The sequence below is a fragment of the Drosophila rhopaloa genome, unplaced genomic scaffold (assembly GCF_018152115.1).
Source record: "Drosophila rhopaloa isolate 14029-0021.01 unplaced genomic scaffold, ASM1815211v1 contig_2, whole genome shotgun sequence".
Classification (NCBI taxonomy): Eukaryota; Metazoa; Arthropoda; class Insecta; order Diptera; family Drosophilidae; genus Drosophila; species Drosophila rhopaloa.
The window spans coordinates 16,293,510-16,311,503 of NW_025335083.1; the positions used below are offsets into that span (position 1 = coordinate 16,293,510).

At 40.1% G+C, this 17,994-nt stretch overlaps 1 protein-coding gene across 1 annotated transcript; it reads right to left on the minus strand.

Moving 5' to 3' along the window:
• Positions 1-6,224: 6,224 nt before the first annotated feature.
• Positions 6,225-15,934, minus strand: LOC108043802 (protein wingless). Its single transcript, XM_017122613.2, has 5 exons — positions 15,405-15,934; positions 13,383-13,633; positions 9,603-9,904; positions 7,896-8,323; positions 6,225-7,622 (listed from the first exon to the last, which is right to left on the minus strand). The coding sequence occupies exons 1-5, from the start codon at positions 15,518-15,520 to the stop codon at positions 7,316-7,318; spliced, it is 1,404 nt and encodes a 467-aa protein (XP_016978102.1). The 5' UTR covers positions 15,521-15,934; the 3' UTR covers positions 6,225-7,315.
• Positions 15,935-17,994: the final 2,060 nt, after the last annotated feature.

A 17,994-nucleotide genomic window follows, 5' to 3' on the forward strand; every position in this document is an offset into this window, starting at 1 on the left:
GATAATTGGTGGTAAGGATGTCCAGCCTTGCGCTTTATAAGTATTATCAAATCGCACCCACCAAAATGAGGTTCCCATGGGTAAAAACTATCTTTGGGTACTCTTTTTATTATTTTAAAACATTACCTCAATATTAAAAAAAGCTATAATTAGGAAGTTGTAATTAGATCTGAAATGATAAACGGCCAATGAATATTTTACGTTACTAATGAAATATAAAACATTGGACTAACAAATGAGGATAATACTACACTGCCTTTAGAATCGAAAAAAATGAGAAATAAGTATCCTTTTCAAGACATCTTACCATATCTCACCATCAATTACCTGCGATCCTGGCGTCACCAAAGCCACAATGAAATCGAAATGCCCGAGGGTTTCCTCTTTCATTTTCGGCAAGGGCATCAAAAACCAACAACAGGAACAACGCGGCCAACAAAAACAACGAGGGCAGGCAATGAGGAAAAAGAACAACAAACAATAAGCCAAGGCAAAGTTAAACAAAGTTGGCGCACCAACTCACTCTCTTTTTCGGATCTCGGATCGGATCGGATCGACTTGGAACGGGCGGGATTGGATGGGATCGGGATCGGGATCGGGATCGGGAACAAGGGTCAGGCTAAAGGGCCCAGGCAAACAAAGGAGTGCGTTGATGTCGATGAAGACGGCCACAAAAGCGCCCTGATGCGATGATCGCTCCAGTCGGTGGTTCTCTTCCTTAGACTTCCTCGCCTCGATCCTCTGTTCAGATTTACACTACAACAAAGAAATATTACTTTTTGATATATATAATTAACTGCGAATTAGTAATAAGAATATAATCAGGTAATTGTAAAGGCCTCTAAACATGTTTAAGATTATTTATTTTAAAATATTTCATAAACAAAAAAGTGAAATATATATTTTTTTCCAAGCTAAATAAATTTTTTAAAATACAAGGTTGGCTTGATTAATAATTTAAGTTTCCGTTGGATACAAATTTCATTATGGACTGCTTTAAGGTTCGGTAAAAGCTAAAAGTTAATTGATGTCCTGAATAATAGTTTAGAACTAGTCATAAAAATTACAAAAAATGTTCAAAATCTTTTATAAAGTTAACACAATATTTTTCCTGAGTGCAGGGCCTCAACCTGAATGAGCTCGCATCCGTTGACTGGGAATCGTAGTGGGCACCCAGGCGCACCCCCTCCTCCTACCCCCTCATCCTCACCTGGCCGTGCTCCTTTGTTCGGGCTTTATTTTCTTATACACATGTGTGTTTGTGCAAACCTGACGCCCATTCGCGCGCACCTTTGGAATTCGGTGGCCGCGAACGCTGCATAATGGAAGCCAAATGATGGGAAACTTTTTTGTGGCCCCGATCCGACAGACAGGCAACTCCGAGAGGGAAGGAGCGGAGGTTGAAAGGGGACGGCGCAGAAAAACCAAACTAATTAGGCATAAAGTGCGTGTAATTATAAAATAAATTAAAGTCGAGCACTGACACTCCACATCGCCCGGTGGATCGATTGACCTTTTTGTAACTCAATTACGATCGTCAGATCGTCTTTGCCAACTTGGCCACCCAGATGGGAATGAAATGGACGGCACGGAGAGAAAAATACAGTGTTTTATCTTAACAGACACGGATTATTTGACCAATTTCTAATTTTCTAGAATAAGCCAAATGATTTTATTCAGGTGATTTGGAAAATCATTGCGGAAATTTTATAAATGGAAATACAAGAAAACAATTTATTGGAGAAAATGTTTAATTACTCAAATGATGGCAGAACAATTAAATGCATATTGTGCTTGAATCGTAGTTAATAATTAAAATAGATAAATTCTTAACATTAAATGCATAAAGTTTTTTCAAATTAAATGTATTGTTATATTATTGCAGAGTGATCAAAATATCAATTGCTAATGACATAAAAAACTAATTAATGATGGGTGTTTTATTTAATAAAAACTAGTATAACAGATGCTAGGACTATGGAATTTTCATTAAAACAATTTAACCCAAGAAACTTCAACATCAACAGGGGCTTAAAATAATATAAAGCCATTTTTTAAATATATAAAAAAATATTTTTCAGTGTATAGAAAAGCGGGAAGGATGTGATGCGCAGACCTGTCCCGATGTCCAGAGCAGCTGTCGCGTCTTTAGCCAAAAATGGCAATGTTTACATGCGTGTCGCCTTCTGCCAATGGGACACCCATATCCAATAGCATCCCATCCCGTTCCATAAACGCTTCGCAAACACTTTTTGCGTGCTGTTAATTACATGGTCGGGAGTCTGGTCTAGTCGGTCTCAGAGGGCATTACCAGTTGCCAGTTGCGCCTCTGGTGGTCTCATCTCGGTGCTTGGTCATTGCTTCCTGGTAGCGACAATCGCAGAACTTGTCGCCCATGTGAACTGGCCGCGGCTCGATGATTGATAGCCATAGGCACTAGGCCACCAATTCAGTTGCGGTTAGGGTGTACAAATCAATAGAATAAAACTGATCAATTGGGGGTTGGGGTATCGAAAAAAAATTACACCGAAACTTTGGTTATTGTAATTAGTTGTTTTCTTTAAAAATTATATTATTACCTAAGGAGTTTTTTAGAGTTTATTTGTTAAATTAATTAATTGGCCTCAGATCAAAGAACTTTGTAAACTTTAATATTTCATATTCTCATATATTATCTCTTAATTTACACCTTTTTTTCAAATTAAAAGAGCTTAATATGATCTATTAGGGTTGTATTGATTCCAAGCCGTCTGCGGCCTTTAGAATCACTTTTGAAGCACAGATCTCCCAAGTCACAATGCCTTTTATAGAGACCTTTGCCCGTAAAGGCGATAGAACGCTGAAACTCAACCAAAAACCGACTGGTTTCTGGCCTAGGTCACTTACATTTCTCTGCCTAATCCGCCAAATTCTCACGCCTCGCAACAATTGCCACTTAATTAACGCACACACACTTCGGAGTGGCTTGAGTCGAAAATTTTCATTGTAGCCAAAGGGCCAAAAGAGTGAAAAAGTCCAGGAAAGAGGGGTAGGAGGGGAAGCTCGAAAGTCTTGTCATGCCAAGAAGTGCGCGTGCCGGGAATGCCAAGTCAATGAGATGCCCCCATCGCGATATATTGCCCATTCCGAGTCGATCTGTTGCAATTTCCAAATCAAACAGCGCGCGAAACGTGTGGCGTCTGCAATTACAACACAAAAGAGGAGCATGGCAGGATGGCGAGGGCATCGGCGGCTGGCGGGGATGGGGACTCGGAACGGGGCACTACATGCTCCAAACATGACGAACAACAACTGTCATTGTCACATCCACATCAGCGGCCAAGCCATCGTCGAACCATCGAACGCTCATGCGCATTGGCAATCCATCGATCCGCTGATCGAACCGGCGAGCGATTGACGACCGAGCGGAGGAAGATGACCGACATGGGGATCCCGATCCGCTTTTTTGTGGGCCGTTTTCTTTCCTTCATTTCTTCTCGCTCTGTCCTTTCGGTGGGTATGTCATTTTGGTCCAAAAGTTGGTGAAATCCCTTGAAAACTCAGTTCAAAAGACTGAAGTCTAAGGTTTTCGGGGTATAAATAAAAAAAAGTTTTTTATTTACTTCTCTGTACAACTAGTTTACCATTTATAAAATCTATGTTTGCCATTGTGGCCTAAAAAAAAAATAGTTTTTTTTGTAAGATCTATATAGTTAATCTAATTATAATTTAAATCATTTGGAAGTTTGTTTGTATCTAGAAATTTCAAATTACGTGTAAATGTACTTGTTTTAATATCGGAATAGCTTTAATATAATGAACACGTATATTAATGTGTTTAAAATAGATTTTAAATGTGTAACAAAGTTCAAAGTTGACATACAAAATTATTAATTATTTTAAAAATAGCTTTTTTCGGTTATACCTACATTTCGCCAACAACCCTACTTTGTAACCTTAACAATATTCATCGTTATTCTAGGGTATTTCAAACCTCGTCTCCTCAGTTCTACTTTCTTTCCGTTTTTTTGATTTTGTATGCTGCACAGGCTGTTTTCAGTGGACGACGCTGGCGACTTGCAATTCATTAGGCCGACTGACCATTTTTGGGACGAGCGTGCGCCGCTTTTGGTCTCTCGCCTCGACGGACGCAACTGCAATAGCCACAATAACTGCAAGAGCAACTACCATGCCAACATAATCTTAATCCGCTCGTTAGTTTTATTGATTAGGAGCAATGTCTCCTTGGACCAGACAGCGACAACACGCCAAGACTACGACTCATTGGAGACAACAATTGTCGCCTCGCGGTGCCAACTAAATAACAACAATGGCACGTCACTCTCTAACTAGGCGTACTATGTGCCCCGTGGGGTTATGAGATGGCCAATAATGCCAATAAGCCCAATAGGTTGGCAGAGCTCTAGAGGCTTTCAGAAACACGGTGAAAAATGTCACATGGGTATGAGATATTGTATAAAAAATATCATTCACTAACAAAAATAAAAATCTATTATTAAAATAAAAACAATCTTAATAGTGACGTGATCATCTTGAAATCATACTTATTTAACGGCGAAAACATTAGTTTTTATATTAAATTTAAAAAATATTTTACTAGATGTTTAAATTTTCGTTGTAGCAATTTTGGTGTATCAAGAATTATAACTTATAATACAATTTAAAATTTATCAGCTATCGTAAAGCATTTATTTAATATTACAAGTAAATATAAAATTTTGTTGTAGCTTATATTATATATTTGCAGCTTATATTCTTTGAACCGTACAAATTTGATTTGAGAAAATTGAAATGGTTTTCCTCGGTGCATCAACGTTTGCGGCTTTGTTATGAGTCTGAGATGAGGCCAACAGATTGTGAATCATTTGCCGATCATTTGGAAGCTATTCTCTAATTACAAGTGACATAATGGGGCAACAGGATGAATTGAGGGTAGCAGTAAGCCCAATGATGTCAGATAGAGAGTCTGATGCGTAGTAATTAATCATTCAGTGAGGTGATCACTAATGTTTTATAAACATCTTGTGGATAAATTGGCTATAAAATTCATTGCTATCATGTAACTACTTATAACATCATTTTTGTGTCCTGAATGGTTCAACTGTTTGACCTATTTTTAATTCATAGCAAAATAATACAATACCAACATTTTATATTTGTTGGCAGTGGTCTTAATAATCTATGTATTTATTACTCATAAATCCCTATTTAAAAATACATGTTTATGAGAACTGGCTGGTTTTCTATTAGCTTTATAATTGTTAGAAGTAGTTTTTGTCAATTGAAGCAGCCATATCTTGGTAAAACAAACAAAAAAATATATATCACTTTAATCTCCCCAAGTCTTGCACTTAGTTCAAGGTCGCTGAAAAATCAGCAGCTAATCAAACATCTCTGTGGAATCCCGTTTTCTGGACGAAAAATTGTTTTCCCACCCGTATCAAAAACAAAAAAAACAGGCGAAACCAAACTGTCAAGCACAGTGGACACATGTAGCACGATCACTTTTTTGTTCTGGCCAGAGTGTGTTTAGTTAGCCCGAGACTGCAGCTCCATCTTCATCTGCAGATCAGTAGCTGAAATCAGGATCAATGTAAGCCTCATCCAGGTTTTGGTTTATCTTTCCCGCCTGCTCTCGTCTAGATCTGTCGGATGTCAGGTTGCATAGTTGGTCCGGCAATTGCATGTCGCGATCGTCCAGCGTCGAAGATCTACCTCAACCTCATCCGCATCCACATCCACATCCTCAATCCTGAGTCGCTAAAACTTGAAAGCCACATTCGATGGCTCGCCGCTGACAGCGCGGAATTGTCGTTCGCATTGTCAGCTGGAATGGGCGGTGGGGAGGGGACTGGGAGGGAGCAGGGGCCGGCGGTTTATCCACCGACTTTTGCCGACGATATACAAAAGATGCAACTGTCGCTGCTTGTTGCAGCAGTTGTTTCTGCTTTCTGTAGCTGCCCAGGTTGACAGTTGCTGTAAGAGCAAAAAATGCGCTTGGGAAACTGCCACCGCGAGAGCTGGCTTAAATCAAATATTGAAATGCCTCAGAGCAGAGCGGCGACCCTGACCTGTACCCCTCCCATCCTGCCCCACTCCCCAGCTAATTGCCCCACACATGAGCCAAATAATTGCCCCAGCAGCAGCAGCCGCAGCAGCAGCCACACAAATAAATTCCACTTTTTTTTTTTTATTTTTTGTAATTTTTTTACTCATTGTCGTTTTCTGTTTTTTATTGATTTGTTTTCGATTGCATTCGCATTTTTCTGCTCGCTTTTTTGTTTCTTGTTTTCCTTCGCATTAATACTTTACAAAATTGAATGTCTATGAGCTAGTATAAATTAATTAAATATTATATTCATATCAAGCTATTCATATACTTAGTTTAACTAGACAGCTAAGTGCATTAAATTAATTAGTAATACCTACATTTGGGGGGAGAACGCACAACCGAAAGGCCAGGGGGATAAATTAAATGCGTTTACAAAAAAAATATTTCGTGTGCAAAATTTCATAAATTCCAAACAACTAAAATCTTTTTTTGTTTTCTGTGGGGTTGGTATAAATTTATCCTAAAACTAAAAGTTTATTTAAGCTTATTTATGTACACAAAGGTAATTTTTTTTTTATGACCGGTCTAAGAATGGAAAACGTTTATGGAATTTTTGGTAACTTATTCCAATTGTTTTCCAGCCGGGTTAATCGATTTTCTTAAAGGATTTTCCTGCCCACTTCACATACGTTTTGGTCCTGGCCAAAGCAGTATGCAAGCAGTTCAAGCAGTGTTCGCTAAATAGAAGAAAGGAGCTGCGCGCTATTTGAATTTTCAGTCTTGTTTTCAATGATTTAAAAATGATTTTAAACGACAGAGTGGGGAGGGATTCAGCAGAAAGGGACGCGCCATGAAAACTTTAAGCTAAACTTAAAATTAATTTTAATTGTTAATTATTATTATTATATATGGGTTCAAAAACGGGGGCTTTGTAATTTACAAAATATTTCGCTTCGATTGGGAGCTGGCTTACATGACTAAAAACTGGGCAAACACATGTTGTATTCTTCACTTTTTCTTGAAATCTATTCGTTAATATTCCTCGTGTAATACTGCTAAAAAAAAGTGAGAGTTAAAGGTGGCTTCAGATGGGATTTTTCAGGGCGGTTAGTTGTATCTTTAACTAGGCTATAGTCTAGGCTCTTAAGGTGCTAATAACAAAGGCTAAGCGTAGACAAAATACATAACACATACTAAGAAATGGGGGACGAGTTATAGAAGGGAAGGGGAGGGGTGATGGTGTTCTTGAGGTTGGTGACTCCCTTAAAGACACGTGTAGATGACCTTCTTGGTTCGACACAGCTTGCACTTGACCTCGCAGCACCAGTGGAAGGTGCAGGCGCATCGCTCCACCACGACGACCTCGTCCCGCCGATAGCCACGCCCACAGCACATCAGCCCACAGCCGTCGACGCCCAGCGAGGTCTCATTGCACTGGCGCCCATGGGTGCCCAAAATGCCGTGTCTCAGATTCTTTTCGCAGAAGCTGGGCGAGGGCTCCAGGTAGACGAGGTCCTTGGAGCCTGGCGGCTTGTGCTCGGGATTATGGGGATTCAGTTGGAAGTGATATCTGCGGAGAAAAGAACAAAATATTTACAAGTTAGTGTGGTGTCTTAAGAAAGGATTTAACGTAATCATTTCTACTTTCTTTTGATAGTTACTACTGATTTGGTTTGCAAATTTACAGGTAATACAATACAAATTGATTTTAAGTAAAAGGTTATTTTAAAATAATTGATTCTTTGTATTACGTTTTACGTATTTGTCTGACTTTTATTACTTTATATATTTAATTTTAAATCATTATAAATAGGAGGAATTTATATATCTGGTCGATCCTTACCTATTATGTTTGCGGCCCTGGCGACGTCCATTTCGTCCGCCTCGTTGCCCAGCCTGGGGCAAACTGTTGGGCGACGGCATATTCGGGTGGTGGATCTTGCTGATCGGATGACTGTTCTCCAGCAGGATGTCTGGCATGTGGTCGTTCAGCATGCGCTCCTCCTCCTCGCCGTAGACCACCGATTGGGGAATAATGAGGCCGTTGGAGCCCACGGAATTCGAGCTGGCCGCATTGGGACTTACTCCGGCCAGAGCATTTGTGGCCCTCAGACTGTTGGTCACCTGGACGCGGGTTGCTCCGTCAAAGCGGGCCTTGAGATTATCGCCAATCACACGGAAGTTGGCCAGTCGCATCCAGCAGGTCTTCACTGTACATGAGCCGGACATTCCATGGCATTTGCACTCCTGTCGCATCTCCGACTGGACGTGCTGTAGATCGAAAAAGAGCGGGGAGAGATTGTTCATTAGTATGACTTTATTAGGCTCCTTGCGAATCGACTCGCAATATGTTTTTCACTTAATTATTTTGCTGTTTTTTCTTGGCCGGCTGGTTGTTTTTGCCGTTTTGCTGACTGGGAGATTGGCGGCCCGCCTGCCACGTTGTTGCAGTTATTAAAAATCAATAAATGTTGTTGCAACTTGCTGTGCGCTTGTTGCATGTCCCCCCATCCCGAAGTGGCTGCTTGTAATTGTTGTGCGCGGACCAAAAGTAAGAAATCAACGCAGTTGGGGGGCCTTCAGCAGCAGCATCAGCATCAACCCGATGATCATCATCATGCTGATCATCGCCGTGATTATGGAGCTGCGGTCCATAACAAGTAATAAAATAATAACACAGACGGTGGGCCCTGCTCTCCAATGGCGGAGGATGAGGATGGAGGTCGCCAGGAGAGGACTAGGCCCGGATCCGGTGGGATCGATCGGCTCTAGCTGGATGTTGGCGCAGTGTGCTACTTTCTACGCCCCACTAAAACGGTCAGCGGGAGTGGCGGTGCACAGTGGTTTGATTAAGTCAATTGCCTAGCAAAATCTTGATTTCTTACTACAAATAATCGAAGTGCTCAATAGAAATATACAATGAATTGTATGCAAATTTCTAATTGGTTGTATAAAAAAGGAATTAAAAAGTTTTGTGAATCTCGATGGAAAATAAAATTTTCTTTACTATAATTTTCTTCTTATTTGATAGATTTTCCTACATTTCCACCACTGTGCAGGTGCCCCCAAAAACTAAAGTCCTACTATTTTCTTGCATGTGGAGGGGAACTGGAAGCTGTCAACGAGTTAATATACGAGCGACACAAGCGCAAACGAGTGCAGAAAACCCCCCTTCATTCTCGGCAGAGAAAGAGACAACAAGAGGGGGGAGCGAAAGAGAAGGCTTATCTCTACCAGCTAGGCCAATTGGCGTTCGGCTTCAATTAATTGTGGGGACGGAAATTGTCGTCGCTGGTTTTTATTAGCGCTCCAGTCGTAAATCTCCCAGCCTGGCTTAAACCGAACATTAGGACTACTTATTACGAGTTACACAGAAGAAAAAGTATTAAAAATAAAGGAAAAATAAGATCACTTTGATATGCCTTTTACTTATCCAAATGGTTTGATATTCTTTTAAGACCCAAATAATTGAGTTTAATTAAATACAAATACTGTGCCCTTTTTTATGACTGTTTTTTTCTGTGTGTATATGTTATGAAGCCAAACTTACCGCTCGACCCGCCTCGTTGTTGTGCAGATTCATCTTCTCGCGCAGATTGCGACCCCTCTCGCCGGTATCGACGAACTCCCGGGAGAACTTGAACCCGAATCCGATGTTGTCGGAGCAGCCGCCCCACTCCCAATCCCGCACACCGGCCACACTGCCCGCCTGTTGGTTCGCTTGTGGGGACCGCGACTGGTGGCTATAGTCGCAGGTGCAGGACTCGATCGTCCCTTCGCTGCAGGCCCTGGCAATCGAGTGGGCCACCGCCGCACTGGTGATCGCGTAGATGAAGCTCGTCTCTCGGCAACCTGCAAAAATGGGAAAAGATTTTCGATTTAGTTTTGATGCTTCAAAATTATTCAGCTCTTACATAGATAAAATTAAAACAATAAATAAGTAATTAGGTAGCCTAGAGTACGTTGTTTCTACCTTAAGAAACTATTCTTGCCATTGCCACATCAAATAATTTTAGTTTATTAATTGAAACCTTTTATTTCTATACAAATTTCTTATTTCTTTTAAATTTAAATGCGATAAAATAGTAAGTAGCACCACAACACTGATAATGCCATGAGTTTTATTCTCCGTGCAGTCATTATTTTCGCCTTCTGGGTGTTCCACTTGGCACCGAAGACCAATACACCGCAACCAAGACAAGATCTCAATCTCGGCCAAGTGAAGTGATGGCCGGAGACGTCGTGGGCAAGAGTTGAAATTTTCGTTATGAGTAATGGCACTTGTCTTCCAAAGCCTGGTCAATTATGACACTTCAAGTTATCAATGCCACGATGCCACGGAGGAAAAGAGATGAGCGCACCAAAACCTGACACAGATTAAACGCTCAACTATAAATTCCAACTTAACACTTTGGGCCCATCTCTGCACAATCCATTCGAGTGGACAGTTTCCCCCTTGTACGCTTTACTTTTATTTTTTTTATATTTTTTTATTTTTAGTAACTGCCTCCGTTGGCCGCCGTTTCTGTTTCGGTTTCTGTTCTGAGAGCGAGACCATCACAGATAAAGAACAATGAAAATTGAATTTACATGTTGCAGATAATTTTTCAAGTGGTTTCGCCTCGGTTCATAGCTCAAGATATGATATATATATAGGGATGGGCTCGCCGGTCAGGTAGCTGAAAATTCTTGAGTAGAACCTTGTCAACCTTGTTTGGAATTTTCAGTTGCATTTTGGAAGAGTGTAAAGTACTTCAAATATACAAGTTCATATGAAAAATTGGAAACTATTATTTACCCAATCGATTTTCATTTGTATTTTTTTAATTTAATATAGTACAAAGGAAACTTTTTTAGGTATACCCAATTAGTTAACAATACAGTTTTGAAATCCTAAAATTACTCCCTTAACTTATTTTTGTTCAAGTGTTGATTGATGTATCTATGATTGACTAGTCTGCACTTGACGATTGACATATTCTTGCGCTCTCTGTATCACCGAAAACAACTTCCGCTTGGTGTTAAAAATTTTGCCGCTTTTGATTTCGATTTCCTGGAATTCGACCACGAAATAATTTGTTTTCTTTTTTTTTTCGAAACTATGGCAGAGTGAGCCTTCAATTCCCGGTTAATGTTTGTTTGTTTGTTGTTGGTGGTTTCGTTTTTCCTTAAATAATTTCACGTATGTAACGAAATTTAAGGCGCACACAGGTAAATTGTGTGTAAATATGTGCAAGATCTTCGGGCCGCGATAAGGCAGCGGCGGCGCATGCGCAAACGGTTTGGGAATCACAGAGGCGTGGGTGGGGGGGTTGGTGCGAAGAGGGGTGGGGGACTCGGGCCCAGAGGCGTGACACAGTCATTGGTGACTTTGTTTTTTCTGGTGATTAGCTTAGCAAGAATTCGCGTTACCTTTTGGAAGCGAAATACTGTTTGCATTTCGTACTCTCCTTTTGTGGTTTATTTTTTTTATTTTTTTGGTTTTGTGTAAATAGCGAACAAAAGATAATAAATACGAAATATAAAATAAAAAAGCGAGGGTGGTGCACCCTGAGCAATTAAGCAAAGAAAGGGTGTGGCCAAAATGGAGCAACCAAAAAATAAATTTCCGCATGTAATGCGATACGTTTCTTTCTGTTTTATATAATTGCCAAAACGGATTTCCGTTGTGAGTGGGCGTGTCTCGAGCTGATTGAAATTGAGAGCAGGATGAAAATCAGAAGCAGGATCCCGGGCTGATCCTGAGCCCTGCCAAAAAAAAAGGGAATACAGCTCATCTCGGGGTTAAGCTGCTTAGTGACAGCAGCGGCAGCAGTTCCCGGAATAGTTTAGACCTCTTGATATAAAACCCACAGGGACACGGTGGCATAGGAATATATAGAGAAACAGGGATACAGGAACACCCGGGGCGGCTTCGTCACGAACCGATGATTGCCAAAAAAGAAATCTCTACGAGAAACCCAACGAGAATTCGAAAATTCACTAATAGAGACGGCCTGTTAAAGCGTGTGGCGTGGCAAATTGACAAGGTGTCACCAATTAGAAAACAAGTTAGGCCAGCCTTAGGAATACAAATGAAATAAAGAGAGCCCAGAGACAAGACTGGAATTTCTGTGTGCCCCGCTGGCAGGGTTTTTTCTTCGAGCAGTTTTAAAGCCACTGGCTCCGCTCCTAACCCGAACCCGAACCCCAAGTGTTAATGGTGCGCTCTAGGTGTTAATTAGGGCCAAGGGCATGGGCACAGCAAATACATTAAAAATTTGATTGTGGAAAGCGATGAAAGTGCTGCGATAAAAAGCTGTCACCGAGGCAATAATTTCCCTTTTCTTTTAAGTAATCCATAAAATGTCGAGAGCTCATAAAAAGGATGTTGGTTGGAGAGTCAAAAAATAACTTGATAAGGTCAAGAGCCTGGCTATAAAAGTCAGCTGCCGTTGACAGACGGACGCAAAGGCAACTGGAACTGGAGAATCGAAGCCACGCGACGCTTGCCACGCCCACTATATATAAATATCAGGTAGTTCCAGGATCTCAGGACAACGGGACAGAACAGTAGCTAATAAAACGGCAGGCGAGGGCGGGAGTCATATGGATTTCCAGCTAAAAACGCGGCAGGACAAAAACTGCGCATGCGCGACTTTTGTTTACATTTATATAAGAAAAACTGTCCGATCTCCTGGGATTTTTGCTGGCGCAGCAGGCGAAGAACTAAACTCCCAGAAGACAAGCACGTTTGATTGATTTGAATGGCTGAGTGAGTGACAACAGTGGGTACTCGTACACTCCGGCGGTTCAGTATTTCCACTGGTGCTGCCAACTTGTGCTCATTAGCATAAACACGCTGAAATGCAAGTGGAGCAAGTGCAGCGATCACAGAGCCTACTCATTGTTCCCTTGTTCCTTCGCCTGTCCAGGGGAAAGTGGCCCCTTTGAAAGGGTAGTCAACCCATATATATAAAATATACATATTACCAAGTGCTCAGATCGTATTACAATAACAAACAAGCGCCACATATAAGAAAGAGGTTCAGGGGAGTGACATTTCATAACATAAATAAAGGACCAGTCGAAGGGAAAAAACTGGAATCGAGCTGGGTTATGCAAGCAATTTGTGTGGCAGTCTTGTTTTCTAGTAGTTAGTAAAAGCAAAAACGAAGGCGTTGACAACAATAGATCTGTAGATCAAATTTCTGAAGGGTGTCTTAAGTGAGCTGCAAGGATAGGCATGCAGAAAAATGCTCTCCAATGTTAGCATCGTTAAAAAACCCTACAGCTTCAGATTTTCGAGATGTTTTTATCTTAAATCATAAAAATGTTTTATTTAACTCACCTCGATCCACGATTTTGCCGAATAGATTTTTGCCCCTCGAGAAGTTCCTCGTTGAGCAGTTCCAGCGACGATTGCGGAACTGATGTTGGCATTCGCTTATGGCCAAATTGGCGCCCTTTACCAAGGCTCCCAGGACTCCGGGATTATCCCTGACCAGCCGTCGCTGTTTTCTCCTCAACGTGGAGTGGATGGCCGGATCCATATACATAATCGGTGTTATATTATTGGGTTCGCCGACCTTGGCAATGCCCCTGAAAGAAAATGAACCAGAAAAACCGAAAGTTAATCGAGCAATCGTTGTAAAGAGGTTGTCAAAACTATTTAATGCTTGGCTGAGTTTTTCGCCTAATTGTGAGAACGGGATTGAAGGGAACAAGGTTTTCTACCAGCTGTAACATTTCTTTTTTTTTTGTCAACTGGGTTTATGTGTCTTTCCACTTGACTTAAGATCGAGCTGTTTTTCTTTTGGCTGTGCGTTTCATTTTTTTTCGGTTTTTCATTTTGCGGCTTTTCTGTGTCTTTTCTATTTGAAGCATTTGTTGTTTCTGGGCGGTATACGTCAATTGCCGGCGTTACTCAAGCATAAACCACACAAATATATATTAGGTACACTCACATGGAGATGGACAAATATTTGCGGACACCTGTCGGCTAACGCTTTGCTCCTCTCTGACCTGTCATAATTTATTTTCTTGTTTCAATTGTTGATCTTTATAATATTTTTTCCACGCTTCATTAGCAGCAACACATATAGATATATATTTATTTATGCACACAACAAACAATAAACAAACAAAAACAAATGTTTATTGACAAGCTGGGGAGAATGCAAATTAATTGCCAATTCAATTGAATGCTGATTGCGGTGGGAACAAAACGTTGCGCAATGCAACGAAAATTAATAAAAGTACGTAAATAAAGTAAAAACTTGATCGAAAGTGTAACATCTTCGGGGATCTGCGGGGCAGCGATGGCCAATCGATTTCAATTCCCAGGTGGATTAAATCGATTCCCCAACTGAGATTTATGCGTCGGCAATCCCAAGTCGCAAGCACAATTTGTGTCGTTGTGTGTTCGTGTTTTTTTTTATGTATTTGTGTTGATTTTTTATTGTTGAGACTGAAATTTATGCCGTTATAAAAAGTTATTAAGGCTTAGCTGAAGTTTTGCACATGATAAAAGTCAAACAAACAACTCATCAAACACAGAAAATCACTGGGAGCTGGGTAATAATAGCAATAACAAATAAAAAATAAATGTTAAATATGAACAATTTTAATTGAGGTTTAGTTGTTATGTTTTAAGTTTCAATAAATGTATTTGGCAAATTTTAAGGACATTTATTACTGCGATTCTAAAAATTAATTACATTTTTTATTTTAGAGAATTAACAAAAACAAAAAATAAGGGTAGTTAAAATGGTCTAAACAAAATTATTTTATTAATAATTCAAATATAAAATTTCCATAGCTAAACAAAAGACTTAAGCAACGAACTTGATTTACCTGTGCCTGCTACTAACAAAAATGTTTCTACAACTCTGCGGTAGATCCCAGAGTCTTAACTTCCTTATCGAGGCCCCTCGTCGAACCGCGTTATTACCCCTCGAATCCATTCACCCAAAACCCCATTCATATCTTAAACTGTGTCACACACACACACAAAGTTTATCCCAAGTAAAAGTTTAATGCGCGCTTAGAATTTTTAATTGCTTTCATCAGACAAGGAGAAGAAGATGAGGAGAAGTTTGGAGAGAAGTCGAAGCTTTATTTGATTTTTTAGTGTGTGTGCATTTTGTGGCTTCCGCATTCGGTGCGTGACGCACAAGACCTTTAGCATCTGTTTTTTTTTTTGTTTGTTGCTGTGGGAAATGTTTCTCGAAAACTTTCGGCGCGTGCCTTGTTGTTGTTCTTTGACTTCTGTCCCAGACTTCTAGTTTTTTTTTCCGGCTACTGTTTGCTGTTTTTATTGTCGCGCACCCGCTAAATGCCCAATTTAATGGAAAATATTTGATGGACTTACCACCACATGGAGCCCCGGCCCCTTCCGGATTTCTGTTTGCCCTCGACTTGGCTCAGACTGTTGCCGCTGCTGCACAGGGCCATTAGGCAGATCACGAAGATATAGCTGATATCCATATTTTTGCTGCTGTTCGATCGACACACACTCTCACTAAAACACACTTGGTATTATTCTCCTTTCGAGTTGTTGTTTGTTTGCGAATGGTTAGGGTATATTTGGTTTTATCGAGCAATTTCGCGTTCAATTAGCGCACTATAAATGAGGCATAATCATCATTAGCATGCTTATGCCAACATTGCTGCTCATATTTGTGCGATTAATTCCGATGGATCACACGGCAATCATGGGACACAACAAGAACTTGTGAGTTTTCCACGCTTAAATATCTTAAATTCGGTCGATTCGATATATAGAACACTCTCAGCTCGCTCTAGTTATAGATCGGTGGATTGGTAAATCGGTTGATCGCGACGATTCAAGAGCGGAGGAGTGAAAGATTGTTGCCCGGTTCAGTGCCAACGCTTAACTGAAACACACGGTGCGTTCTTTCGTCCGACTCTGCGTTTGTCAGCAGCGACCCGAGATCCCCGATCCGATCGGATCGTAAGCATTCGGTTCACGATCGCCGTTTGGTGTGTGTGCGAGTGGGGCGGAGCTATCCATCTGTCGCTATCAATGGCCATGTGCCAGAAGAGCACCGCTATCTCGCGTTCGTGTTCTCTGTCTTCGGGATCATTTCATATATGTTCCGCTTTTCGGTGTGTGCGGTATATTTATATATATAGTGAACATCGCCCAATAAGAAATGGCGGAAATGGAAAAACTCTTCCCGGCATTTTCGGTGTAATCGATTGTATTGCCGGTTTATTTGCGCAATCTCATGAAATTTCGTCATAGCGTCGACTGCATTTAATTATATTTATTTATCGCAATTTTTTCGGCTATTTTTGTAAGGTATTTATGGGTTTGGCTTTCATGGATTTTCCGACACGCTTACTGTTCGCCCAATAAACGGTTTAAACTATTATTTTCGGTTGGTATGGAGGTTTTTTAACCTTTTTTGTGGCAGTTAAGGGAAAAATGTCGTTTCTCAACAAATTAATTGAATTAAAATTTTTATATATTTTTTGTTTAGCCTTAATTCTTATGTTTGAGACCTATAGCTGAAGTTTTAATATATTTTATATATATATTTGCTTAGATTTTAGTTTTTAGAATACAAATGTTGCATTAAAAAACATTCTGAATTTTTAAAATAAAGTATATTTTAATTATCTTCAAATATAAATATTACATTTAGAAATACCTTGTAAGCAACAATGTATTATGCTCTTTCTACTCGCCAAGCATTCCTATGCATCAGCCATATCAGAACAAGTTTTCTGCTGCTTTTCGGAGTAGTTTTCGGAGTAATCCTATATACTTGGTTCGAATGCAGCCAGCTCCCTCGCTCTCAGTCGATTGTTAACACACACTATGGCATTCCGAGCTGACTTTATGTCTTACCTTTTCCTCATCCATTGCTTGGCCGCTTCCACTAATTGGACAGTGTGTGCAGCTCAAAAAGAGCAGGTATCCCCCACCTTATCCTCTTTTTCCCCATTTCGAAGGCCCTCTTTTCTGACCGATCTTTCGGCCATTTTCAATAAGCTACATATTTATTCGCTGTTCAGATAATGTATTTATTGTTAATGAATAATTATCATTGGAATTACATTTTATAAGTATTAAACGGTTATATTCCAGTCCTACATATACAATTTTTTGCATTTGAATTCATTAAAAATACAATTACTTTGTAGCTCAACCAAAAGTCTAAAAAAGTCTGCAATATGTTTGCAATGTCTATTTTCATATATTTTTTTGAATATTTAAACAACAACAGGAAGAACGTTTTTCAAGCAAACAAAATGGCGAATGGAAAGAGTTCCGATTTCGGTTTAGGCCAAAAATCCCTTAGCAAATATTAGCACAGTCTGGGCGCTGAAAAAGAGTTAGGGGAAAAGGGTGGAGGAGTTGCAGGAAATTGTGCACGTTTATTTGCTTAGGCCCCGGGGCCTGAAAAATTAGCGCGTTCTTATTAATTTTATTGCCGCGGAAAATCCAAATGATGAGACACACACGCACTCCCAGACATTCACGGCGAGTGAGTAAGAACAGAAGGCTGGAATGTAAATAAATCATAAAATCGAAACCTCTATCTCCGCTGTAGGTAACGATCATTACTCGTCTCGTCCCACTCGCTTTCGGAGGTTGTAAAAATAACTCGGATCGACAGACCTACTAAAGTCTGATGGGTCTATTCATTAACTAATGACAGATAGCGAGAGTGGTGGTAATTTCTTTATGATAAGCAATTATCTGAAGCAATTAAAAAATATTTTCGGAGGAGGATAATAATCAAAACCAAAGTAATCAAAGTAGTTTAAATTATGAGCACATGATTTGTGTTCTGTTCTGCTCTGTTGAAATATAAACTAACACCAGCTTAAACCGAAAATATAATCTTTATAATTTACAACCGTTTTTCACTTTTAATTGTTTTAATTTGGGATGTAGTTAAATATAGAGAACTTATTTTTTGTAACCA

What these genes read in the sequence shown, in the direction of transcription:
- LOC108043802 (XM_017122613.2), bottom strand. Translation starts at nt 15,520, where the DNA reads ATGGATATCAGCTATATCTTCGTGATCTGCCTAATGGCCCTGTGCAGC. An exon ending in CGGCAAAATCGTGGATCGAG is followed by an intron (nt 9,905 to 13,382) that starts GTGAGTTAAATA and finishes CCATTTTTGCAG; the next exon opens with GTTGCCGAGAGACGAGCTTC. An exon ending in CAGGGCCGCAAACATAATAG is followed by an intron (nt 7,623 to 7,895) that starts GTAAGGATCGAC and finishes TTTTCTCCGCAG; the next exon opens with ATATCACTTCCAACTGAATC.